This window comes from Athene cunicularia (assembly GCF_003259725.1).
Source record: "Athene cunicularia isolate RWA chromosome 2 unlocalized genomic scaffold, athCun1 chr2_part1, whole genome shotgun sequence".
NCBI lineage: Eukaryota > Metazoa > Chordata > Aves > Strigiformes > Strigidae > Athene > Athene cunicularia.
The window spans coordinates 11,320,947-11,333,049 of record NW_020799095.1 but is presented as its reverse complement, the minus strand read 5'-3'; the positions used below and the strand labels follow the sequence as shown (position 1 = coordinate 11,333,049).

The window sequence follows — 12,103 nt, the reverse complement described above, 5'->3', positions numbered from 1 at the left end:
TTTTTTTTTTTTTTTTTTTTTTTTTTTTTTTTTTACTTCTGCCACGGTAACTAGTTTATTGTTTAATTAAATCTTGTTGAGTAGCCAAGAAAACAAAAATGCAACATCTCGTAGTCAATGAGGACTGGTGGAAAACAGAGTGTACCCCTTTATGAAATAAAGTTTCCATGCATTTTTAAGAGTTTAAAGGCAGTGTGGTTATCGTGTTACTGTATCTGACTGATTTACACTTGAGTCGTGCTAAATCTGCTGAATTATTCAATACTACTCAATGCAACACCATCAGCTAGCATAATAGAAAGCATATGCATAATCAGGGATTTCAATACAAACTATATATTAAATACAGTAAGGGTTCTCAAAACTATTAGATCTCGACTTGTTTTGAAAACAGCATTAGAATATGTCTCAAAGCCACCTAATAAATAAGGACACCATCAATTCTGTCCCTTAGGAAAAAGATGTAATATATTGTTGAAAGGTTTTGCAAGTAAAATTTTCTCTGGAACTGTTTTTCTTGCTGGGAGAGGAGCAGCTTCTCCCTCCCATCTTACTGCCCAGGCTGCCTTCGCAGTCCAGAGGTTCCTGTTTTAGAAGTTAGCCTAGGATTTAAGAGAGGGGGGGATTTTTGGCATTGGCAAGAAAATGGGAAACGAACTTTAAAAAGACTTCCTCTGTGACCCTGGAAACTTTGGGGACAGCTACGTTGCAGACCACTAGTCTTGAAGCAGCAAATTCTCCAGTGCCCGGCTCTGTACAGAGTATGTCCTCATGTCAGCGTGCCTCTCCTGTGTTCATGGTTTTGTCTCCCAATTGTCAAGGAAGAGCAACAGCACTTCACTAGAAGGTGCAGGGATGGTGGATTTCGCTTAAAAGTTTGCTGGGTGCCACAGTTGTGAATATCTTAAAATGACTGTTGAAATTCAAGCATTTCTGCAGGTAGGGCAGAGCTCCCCACTGACCTTTTCAGAAGTGAGGGAAGAAAAAAAGGTGAAAATTCTGCTTTACTTGCTATGCTGACAACTTAATTCCCTGCTATGGACAGTGAGAGGGGAAGAAGAGGAATGTGGAGTCAGGGTGGTGTTGGCAGAAGGGAGGACAGAGCATAACCTTCCTACTTGGACTGCTGGCCGAGCCTCCTGCCTTGGCTTTTTGCCTGTCCAGCTGTTGATGTGTGTCAAAGTCACCTGTAACAGCAAAAGGATTTTAGGAATTCTCAAATCTTATGCAAGTGCAAAACTCAGAAGGGTGAATTACGTTACAGTAATACCAAATATTGTTACTAAGCATAAGCTAAATAGCAATATAATGAATGAGAAACAATTCATTTAATACATTCTAGGAGAAATGACAGATGTGTGGAAAGCAAAATTGTTTATTAAAGCCTGTGCAAAATGCATGGGAAATGAAGAGGCAAAAAAAAAAAAAAAGAAAAGTCACTGACTGTCAAAATTTGGAGCTTATATGTGAAAATCTGTGGTTTTAAACTTCTGTTCAGCTACAAAACACCAAGAAGAAATGTGGATGAGACAGGTACACCTGCTGCATTAACCGCAGCTGATAAATATTCTGTCTGCTCTGTGCTGGAGCTACTGTAGCCTCCTTCCCCTGTGGCCATCTGCTTTATCACTGAAGTCAAGTCAATAAAAGGCCTGTAAAAACCAAAAAGGAGGCATATGTTCTGTCAAAGAAGAGTCATTGGCCGCTGTTCAATGCAACGCAGTGCACAATGTGATCATCTCTTGGTGAGCTTTCAAAGAAACTTTTCTGTATGATCTTTTTCCATACTGTTCATACTAATGGCCTTGTACTCATGAACAGTCACTAAAGCCAAGTCTAATGGAAGAGGATTTTCATCATATACTGGGTAGATCCTCTGAAGTGACTTGATAACAGCCATTTTCTGAAAATTTTGCCTCGTATGTACAGGTCAGAAATCCATGCTGTTGCCTCACATGAATGGGTGTTTAACCACCGCTAAGGTGACCCTGTGGTCAGTTTGGTTTGCTTCTTCTGGGGTTGCTCCTCAGCTATGGTAGCTGGCTCTTCCTGTCCCATTTAGGGTACTCTTGTTAGCGTCCTCCTCAGGGGAATCCAGGTGTAGGCCAAAGGAGAGTGTGTTCGAGGTCCACAAGGCATAAAAAGGATGGGACTTGCTTCTGGGCAAGTGTCACAGTTCAGAGGGGACGTGCTTCTTCAGCTGTGGGGCATTTACTGTAGCAAGTGAGAGCAAAGAAGAGTCTCCTTCTCAAAGCTGGCACCCCTACAGTGTCTTAGTGTTTTGTGCTGTGGTGCAGGTTTATTTGAGCAAAAAAGGTTTTCAGCTTAGAACTGTCTGCAGCTGATATCCAGTGTGGGATCTTCATCAGCGAATTGAGGGGCATGAACGTGTCAGTCTGGTGACACGAGTGAAGTCTTGCCTTAGAAATTGTTTTTAATGCTATGGAACTAGCAATGAATGGGGACAGCTGATCTTTGGGTTTCCCCTGCTGCAGCAGTTTCTACGTCATGATGTCCTCTGCTGTGCAGTGGAGGTGATGGGTCTGTAACCACTGTTAGCAGAGCTGGTGCCTTGAAGTCCCTCGGTAACCACAGAACATGAGTGGTGGTTGCTTCTTTAGAAGAAGACGGAGTTGCTAGAACATAGGTGTCTGTCTACAATTTCCTTCTTAACCATCGTATAGATGTTCAGCTGCGCGAGCATTTATGACATCCTGCTGCTCCTGAGGGACAATACGTGGCATCAATGAATACACTGTTTAGAATAGCATACCTTTTACACTGTCTTTCTTCCCTGCCTTTATTTGGAGAGAGAGAAAATCTGAAGAACTTTAGAGAGGAACAAGTTCTGAAGCCTTATCTGCACGCCTATCTGCAAGAAATTTCCTTCCATGAGGGGTGATTTTTGAGTAATGAAAGAGAAACCTGCTTTCTGATAGTATTTTCACTATATAATTGCACCTCACATGAAATTATAAGCACATAGAACTGTAGGTTTATAATCTAGTTTTGGTAGTTAGGTATTTCATATGGAGTTGCATACTGAGCAGTTATAATACTGCTGCATTTTGTCATCTCCAGATCCATCACAGAACATGTTCTTCCAAGGGTGAGGAAGTGACCAAAGAGTTTCCCTGAGTGGCCTTTTTTTCCACTACATCCTGGAGGAGTTGCTTCTTTTCTGAATACTTGTCACTTAAACATACAAATATATCTGATGTTGTGGTTCTGGGAATTTTTATAATTTATTATTATCTCTGTATTTTTCTGGCTAATAGAAATATAATTGAATGTATTAGTTCTATAAAATTAATTTTCTTTCCAGAGTCCTACATCATTTGAAAACAAGTGACCTTGTTCTATGATTAATTTAATGCATAGATTTTTGGGGCTGGTTTTCATCAACATCCCTTTCACATTTGTTGTTTGTTTTTTTTTTTGCAAACATTTTGAAGCATAGTATTTTTGTGGAATTGCTTTAGAAAACGTTAGTTCTTTGCGTATTCCTTTGATACTTGGCTTTCCCTGTCTCTTTAGCTTTGTAAAGCTTTAGCTAGGTAAAAGTCACCTATGATGGCTCGTTTCATTTTGTGTTGTTAATGAGTTGATGTATTTTGGCTTTTGAGGCTTCTTCAAAAGATCTGCCTGGTTTCACCAGTCTCCAGGCATGTGGTCCTCAAGTTTGGCACGGCCAGCAGCTGTGCGTGAGCTCGCTGTACCCCCTCATCTCTGCATAAGTCTGTCTCCATTAGCATTAAAGGTATTTTGTGCATAATTTACACAGTTATCAAATACTTACAAGCTACATTTCTGTTATCCCCAAGCAGGCTGCACTCAGCAGAAATTGCTGTCTGAAAACATGCACAGCTGGTAACCTTTGCTGGTATTCCACACAGAGCAGAAACACTCCGCTGCTCTCTGACAGGCAAACATATGCATTTGGGGTTGGTTTTTTTTTTCTTCTTCTTTTTTTCCTTGCTCATTTGAATTCTTACTGACAACTAGTAGACTGAGTAGCAGTAGTGATAGTCAATGTTGTGTTGTCGCAGTTACCCTCCCCTGGCATTGATTTTGCTTAGTGGTGAAATGAATTGTCAAGGTCACAACCTTTATTTGCCCACCAAAAAATCTTCTTGTCTTTGGTTTCAGGCTATAATTTCAAAGAATTACAAATAAATATGCTATATAACGTTGGATGTTGTTACTGATTGCTGACTGTAGCAGATGCAAGGGCATAAGATGTTTGCTCAGGACACCAAGCCTTTAAGCAGCCCTGGACTGCCTTGCTTTTGGGTGGTTGAGTTTTGTCTGTGGCTCCTATAGTATGTGTGTGGAGGAGATGGATAACTCCTCATGTAAAATGAAGCTCAGGAGCCACTGCCTTTTGCCTGGAGCACTACACAAATAACTGCAGGAGTCGTGTTTGCAATATGGAGCAGTTGCAGCCTTCCCAGTAGCTCTCAGGACACCAGTAGCACTAGAGTTTCACAAGCAGGTTGTTTCCAAGAAGGCCAGTCATTCACTGTATGTAGACTTAAACAGCTATGGCGGGAGCAAGTTTCACTGCTGAGAATAGCACAAGAAATGCCCTTTTCTCAGCCTGAGGCTTTAGGTACAGAGACCGAGAGAATTAGGATGCCTCAGTAGGCACCAGCCGTTTCGGTGAAACAGGAAAGTGTGTGTAGCTCTGGATGACTTTGAAGATGGTGGTCATGAGAGCAAGTGAGTTCTGTAGCAGAATGCAGGAGCAGTGTATCGCCATCATGTTGTTCACTCAGCTTATGAATTAATGGATGCTTACTTATTTGATGGTTGAAACAATTCCCCCACCCCCCAAGAAAAGAAAAGAAGAAAAAAAAAAACCAAACAAAAACCACCAAACCAAAAAACGGAGAATGATCAGTGAGGTATCTTTTAAGAGATAAAAAGATAAGCTAACTATCCTTTGACCAGAAATTGCTTTTGGGATAACACAACAGTCAGGGAAATCGAGTTAATGTGTGTTCTGCTGTTAGCTTCAGTAGAGTGAGAATTTTACCCCCAGGTAAATGTAGCAAAGGGATAAACGATTTTTCTATGTGTATATATTAAAAATACGTATATTATAATCAATATATTCTTTTCTTCTTCCCACAGACTGTATCAGTATGCATCTGTAGAGCAACTGTTCTCCCAGAAAAACATTTGTGTAAGCAGCTGAACTGCTGCGCTCTGATACCCAGAGTAAGAAGACTTTCTGTCCATGGTCTGCAGAGCAAGAATGTCCTGGAAAACAGAACAATAGGAAACAGTGATGAAATATAGGATGGACCTGATCTAGTGAATTACCTTTTCATCATCACGCAATCCAGCTCAAGCTGTACCTGCAGGCTTGACAGCCCTCTTCATTCACAAGTTGATGTATCTGTTTGCTGGCTTGGAGTGATGCAACGTAATATTTATACACTGTGAGGTGTTAACATGACAACCAGTAGCCGCACATGTCCAGTACCAGCAGTGAATGGACATATGACTCACTATCCAGCAGCACCATATCCATTACTTTTTCCTCCAGTCATTGGTGGACTGTCGCTACCTTCCCTCCATGGACTCCAGAGTCACCCACCAACTAGTGGATGTAGCACCCCGTCACCTGCAAGTAAGTGCTTGGTATTAATAGCATTTATTGACAAGTTTTCCTCTGTCAAAGACTGATTGTGTTTGTTCTGAAATTATTTTAAGAGTAATTGCAGTTACTCATCTATGATATATTTTACTTGGGCAAAGAGCATGCATTGTTTTGAAACGACCATTTTCACTTAATCTTACTTTTATAAAAATAAGCATGCAGCTGTATGATATACCAAAACTGTGGAAATGAGGGCTAATAAAACCTGGTATGGATTTTGGCATGCCCTGCATTATCGTGTTAGCTGCAGAATCCGATGTTGTGTTTAAAGAAAAACTGGCCGTTGTGTATTCATGAACAGCAATGATTCCTCAGTACAGTATTCTCTCAAGTTGCACAGTAATTAATATGACTTTCATTTTCTTCTGTAAGTAACTGCTTTCTTCCTGGGCAGCTTCTGAAGAGCACCCCAGTGGACAGCTAGTAGCTGTGAGCTGCCTATGGCTGCAGAACGAGCACCTATGGCTGAGTTCCACATGTAACACTCTTACATTTTCAGCACTTTTGAGTGTGTTGCGCAAGTTTTTTATTTATTGCTTTATGACAAACACCCGTTTTCTGCTTGGTCTTAGTTTTATATATGTTTAAGTGGCTCCAAACAAAGCAGTCCCAGATACTCTTTAAGTTGCATCTCGTGGACAAGATGTGGTCTTTGCAGTGGGTGACCGATGTATTTATCACCCATTTGAGGAAAACCAGAATGTATGTAGCTTTGTGGGTCAGTTTGTTGTGAAGGTGATTGCTTAAATACGTTGTGATTGTTAATGAAGGTCTTGACCGAACAGCACATTTGCAGAACAACTACACTTTCTACTAAAGGAAAAGGAGACTTGTTATAGCAGTGCCCTTAATACATCTTTCAGCCAAAAGCACACAGAGTTAGAGCTCCAAAGATGAATGGGAACCACAGTGAAGACAAAACTTCTGAAGATTAAAGTCGTGGGGTTTGTGCTGCCTAATACTAACTCTGGCTTCATGTCTCATATATGCGTATTTGAAGACAGGGCAGCCTTGGAGTAAAGTGTTGGGGTTTTTCCTAGTTACATGAACAGTTTTCATCCAGTCACATGTGGGAAGAGGTATAATCAGTCAGGCTTTTATTTGCACTGTTTTATTGCAGGGTGTTTATCTTTATTGGAAGTGAAAAATGAAACACTTTGACCAGAAAGTCTACAAGTAACTGTTCAGCTTTCTAATCCTGTCAGAAATTATCCTGGTTAATTATCAGAATACTCTACTGAATTTATCCCCCTGGTATTGCACTCACCTGTTGAAGAAACAGTGTTACTAGTTAATGGTAAGCTACTTCTGAGGCATACCTTGGTAAATATCAAATGTATATGATCGGAAATGCAGAGTTTTTCTTTTCTGCAAGTTGTTCCTGTGGAATTAAGACTGTGTTGCAGATGCATTATTAATGGTTAATAAATCAGTCAGTGTTCAGCCTTTCAGAAAAGTAGTGCTAAGTATGAATTTCTGACAATATGCAAAATAAGTGGTTACTTTTGAATCTTTGGGTTTGTGTCTCTATGCCCTGGCCCCAGCATTTCAGGACAGTATTTTTGTTGAGGTACTTCGCAGCACTGGCTCGCCTTGACTGAGCATGACAGCCTGGCAGCTGTTGTGCATAGCTCAAGGCAGCAGTATTTGAAAATACCAGCTAAAATTGGCAAGACAGGGAGGAGGGTGACTTGAATGAGAATTTCTTTTCAGACACAGTCCCCTGCAGGATGACTCTTCTGGTTTGTACTACTGTTTTCTTATCTTTGGTGCCAACAGTCTTTCTTGTTTCGAAACCTGTAGACTTCTGATTCTGGAGCTTAAGGCTAATGTCACTAGAGTTATGGAGACAAGTTCTTGGAAGCAAGCAGGTTGAGCTTTGGGTTATATTTCAGGTTTTTGTTTTTCATTGTGGATATTTTTTTGTAAATTTTTTTTTTTCTTACAATGAAGCCACCCATGGGCTGAGGTCAGTATGATTGATGGCCTCTATTAAAGTTAGAACTTATACTGGGTGGTAGAAGCATATAGATCTCGCTTGCAAAGACCTGAAGAAATTAAAGTTTGGCCAAGCCACTGCTCTTTACACGCTTGAAGCTATTGTACTATTTATCTTCCAGACTCTTTCCATTTATGCAAAATCTGATAGAAATGGTTTTACATAACAAAAATGCTATAAATATCTCTTTGATCTTTTTAAAGCAATGCATTTCAAAAGCTTTCATTTGAAGGTACAATCATTTAAAACTTCATAATATTGTCCTGTTTTGTTCTGTTCTGTCTTGGTTTTAGACTTTACATGATGGCAAGTAACCTTATATCAAGTTGTACTAAGTTACCTTAAACTACAGTTGGGGTAGGTATCTCCAGTCTTGTTAAACAGACAATGGTGTTTTAGATGTATGAATTTTGCGAGCACAAGGGGCTTACAATAAGTGTTCAGGATGGAGTGATTTAGTTTCATTGATGTTAATAATGGTGTTACCTCCATGACCTGTGACTTGGCTTCTGTTTTTATACAGAGATACATAGTACAAAATACTTAATAATTAGAGGGCTGGTCACAGTTCTAAAGGGGTCAGAAAATGAAAAAATATCACTTTTATGCATACATGAACTATGCATTAGCACCGAACAAGACCACGGTCAAGAAAATCATTATTTTTGTAAGGCCGATTGATTTACCTACCATTGTATTACACCATACAGCACAGAGCAGTCATCTTCATGCCTGATATCAGATGGCATGCAGGTTTCCTCTGTTGCATTAATAATGAGTAATTGCTTCTATATGTAAGAAAAAAAAAAAAAAAAAAGCAAAGACTGTTTCAGGAGGTTACTGCTTGGCTCATTTAGAATGGTAAGGGAAGGCGAAACTGGAGACATTCCTATACTTTCTGGGTCGTGTGCCAGCCTGTCCCAGACCACCAGGGTTCGGTGCTCTGCTGGACTGGGAGCAGCTGTGGGAAATGGATGCTTAACAAAGGTCCTGCAGAGCATGATATGCTTGCAATCACAAAATGTTAGTGAAATATTTGGGGGAGGAATAAATAAATATGGGCAAATATTGTTACATGACATTTTATTAAAGTAAAAGCTTCTTAGGTTCAGGTGAGTAGTGGTCATGCAGGCACACACAAGCCGTTGTGGTATCTGGGTGGCATTGCTCATTAGTTCTGGGAGACCCATCTTGCCATCATGAAGCCTAACACTGGTAATGCTGTTGCCAGAGACCAGTAAGGCAACTGTCATGATGTGAAAACACCAGTTTAAGAAGAGTTTGCCTTCTTTATAAAGCATCTGTTGTGGAAGTAATGGCAACTTCTAATTTCTGGAAAAAGACTAATTATAAAAATTAATCTTAAACCCCCCCAACAAACTACAAAAAAACCTCTAACCAAGTAAAGCACCACCTGAAATTTGAGAAGGAAGGTATGTAAAAGCCATGCAGATCATGAAAACAGTGAGGGAGGTACTGTCTGTATGTTATGGCTGATGGAACTGCAAGGCGCACAGCAATGTTGCAGTTTCACAGGCGAATCTTAGCACTGGGAAGGTGAAGCCATGCTGCTCATTGGTAGAGTATCTTTGTAAGATGTCTGTAGTGTTAGTTCACCACAATGGCTTTTACAGAATTTAACATGGGTAAAGACTAAGTAACAAAGCCAGTTGGTGTGAGCTGAAGACTGTGTCACAGGGAGGGAAAAAAAATCTTAATCTGAGCTAATGCTGTGATGAAAGTAATCCTTCAGTGTGTCCTAGATCAAATTAAGGTAGATTCTGGACAATAACCACTGTTGGAGCCACTAAATAATAAAACACTTTGGTAATTATTCCCTTTCTGATTGGATTGAGCATCCTGCTTCAGGCATCCTGCTTGAATGGGGCGATGTGTATAGCCCATGGCATTCAATGGAAGCAATGCCGTATTCTACCTCTAGCCCCACACCACATTTTGGTCCGTAGGCTGCCGGCGTGAACCTTTGGATCCTCAATATTCTGCCTTCATTGCAAGGGAGTAGCTTGGTAAGGGGGCAGGGGAGATCAGTGAGCCTGATATACAAGAATGTCCTGGAATTTATATAAACTTAGTAAGAATGCTTCACCCAGATAGTTTTAAAAATAAATAAATAAATCTGAATGTGTTATTTAGAGGGCTGTTGAGATGTCAAGGAGAAAAATCAGCACTAAGGTCATTCGTTGTATTTTAGCCAAGCTCTTCCATACGTTTCTGTCTGGGGTGTTTTAAAAGTGCGCTGTAAAAAATAAAGAACTTTATATTCTGTTTTATGTAAATCTTTTAAGTATGAGAAAATGTATGGAAAGTAGGATCATCTGAGGAACTGGAAGAGGTAGACAAGGAGCTAACAGCGGCATTTCTTCTGAGTAGTGCTATGTAAATACTAATTATTATATTTAGTAGTCAGTATTGCATCTCGGGCTTTTCAGATATGCTCAGGCCACGCAGATTGTTTAAGTGTTGCTTTCTGCTGGAATTGCTTTTTCTTCCATTATTGCTGGTTATTTACCACTTGAACTCCAACTTAAAAGATTGCTTGCTTTTTTTTTTTCTTTTCCTGGGAAATGGTTTTTCCACTGGTATCATTAAAAGAGTACAGTTAAATCCAGTGTTACTGGTGTAGTACTGCAAGATATTTTTGCCAGCCCCACCCGTTGCAGGAATTCATTTACTTTTCCAGTTCTGTTGTTAATCATTATATTGACACAAAAAGTCCTCCCAAAAGCACTCTTTGGCAGATTGCATTAAATATGAATAGCAGATATTCATTACGATGTGTTGCCCCCAAGAGAACTCTAAACTATCTGCACTACTCATGAACAGGCAAATACACTAATTCTCCAGCTATTCAAATTATTTTCAAATAGTTTAGTGTGTGTCTAATAAAAACAAGAATGTCTCTGTTTCCCTTAATTACTTAGAAGGTCAAGGACTCCCACATCTCACTTTACTTCACAAAATGGGGAATATTTCTGTTGGAGGTTGGAGTATGGTTAATACATGATGGATTTTTTTCCTTTGGCACAGTTACCGAGGCAAGTGCTGTCTGTAATGGACTAAAAAAAAACCCAACCCCTCATCACTCTTTGTCATTCTGGAATTGTGTAAAATAATATTATAATGGTTGTATTGAATTAGGAAACAATATATGCATCAACATGCTTGATTATGTTGTTGAGCTTTTTCATGCCTTCTAATTTTAGTGTGACTGTCTCCCTTTTTTCCCAGTTCTGTCTCCCTAGGAACGCTTGCTATGTAGTCATTTACGTGTATCTGCAATTAACAGATTACTTTTAAAACTTCTAATGTACCTGTTCAGTGCATATGTTGCACGCCTTTACTGAAAAGACAGAACATGTGTTTGCATTCAGAAAGAGTGGGATAAACAGAATATGAATATCAGATTTCTTAGCTACAGCCAATGTTGCCTCATGCTGGCAAGTCTGAGGAGCAATATCCAGATGATACCTTGCAGATATCATTCATGACCTTGGAAACCACCATTTCTTTTCAGTTCTTCCTTTTTTTTATGTTGTGGGCTTTTTCCTGGTCAGGCTCTTTGTGCAGCTTGGAAGCATCCATGCTTTGATTAATAAAACTATGTTACATTAACATTTTCCGATTGTAGCTAATCTGAAACTATTAAAAAAAATTAAACTTATTTTTTCACGTTAGAGCTTCTTTTTTCAGTACTGTCATTTTCTAAAAAAATAGGAGCACCTCTTGACTCAGCGCAGCTGGTGGCTCTTGCCATAGCTCTGCACTGCAGAGGTGAATCTTTGTCATCCTGCAGATGCAGTCCGCTTTTTAGCGGGCAGCATTCTCATCTGCAAGAAATCGGTTTTGGGTGTGTACAGACAGGAATTTGCTTTCTGGGAGAAAGCCGAATTTAGAAATTGTCTACTCTGGCAGAGAGAGCATGTGGTGTAATTTTGACGTGCTCCATAATGGCTCTGTGCATCCCTTATAGACCTGCTGTAGTCTGAAGGAGCCTGGCATTTGGAAGTGTAACAGGAGCTGTCAAGAGAATTGCTCCTTCCCTCCTTATGGGCCCCAAAGCAAGGAAATTCCCCAGCAAAATGCCTTCTTACCTAAGGTTGGAAATACATTTCTATGGAGTATTGTGAACGACCTTTTTCTTTGCTCTGGCCCAACAAAAGGAACACTCAGTAGACACTCCTGAGGCTGGGGACATCAGGAATGCAGAGCAAAGGGATGGTTCCAGTCCCCTGCTGCCGGGTCCTACTGGGTGACGCCTCTGCCTCCCCTCCACCAGGTGATGGTGTGTTTGGTGTCGATTCATCCATTACAAATGAAATGCAGTGTATCATTCGAAAGGAAAATAATACCAGACTTTGGGTTTGGCACGGTAGTGTCACCCAAAGTTTTCTCAATGTCTGATGCTTTTCCAACCC

General features: G+C 40.1%; 1 protein-coding gene across 2 annotated transcripts in view; it reads left to right on the top strand.

Annotated features, from left to right (window-relative positions):
• Positions 1-12,103, top strand: part of RARB (retinoic acid receptor beta) — a 316,231-nt gene that overhangs the window by 119,710 nt on the left and 184,418 nt on the right. For both annotated transcript variants that reach the window (XM_026842513.1, XM_026842512.1), the window contains exon 2: positions 5,137-5,638. In XM_026842513.1, coding sequence (XP_026698314.1) covers positions 5,461-5,638 — 178 coding nt within the window. In that variant the 5' untranslated portion in view covers positions 5,137-5,460. The remainder of the gene's footprint in view (positions 1-5,136; positions 5,639-12,103) is intronic.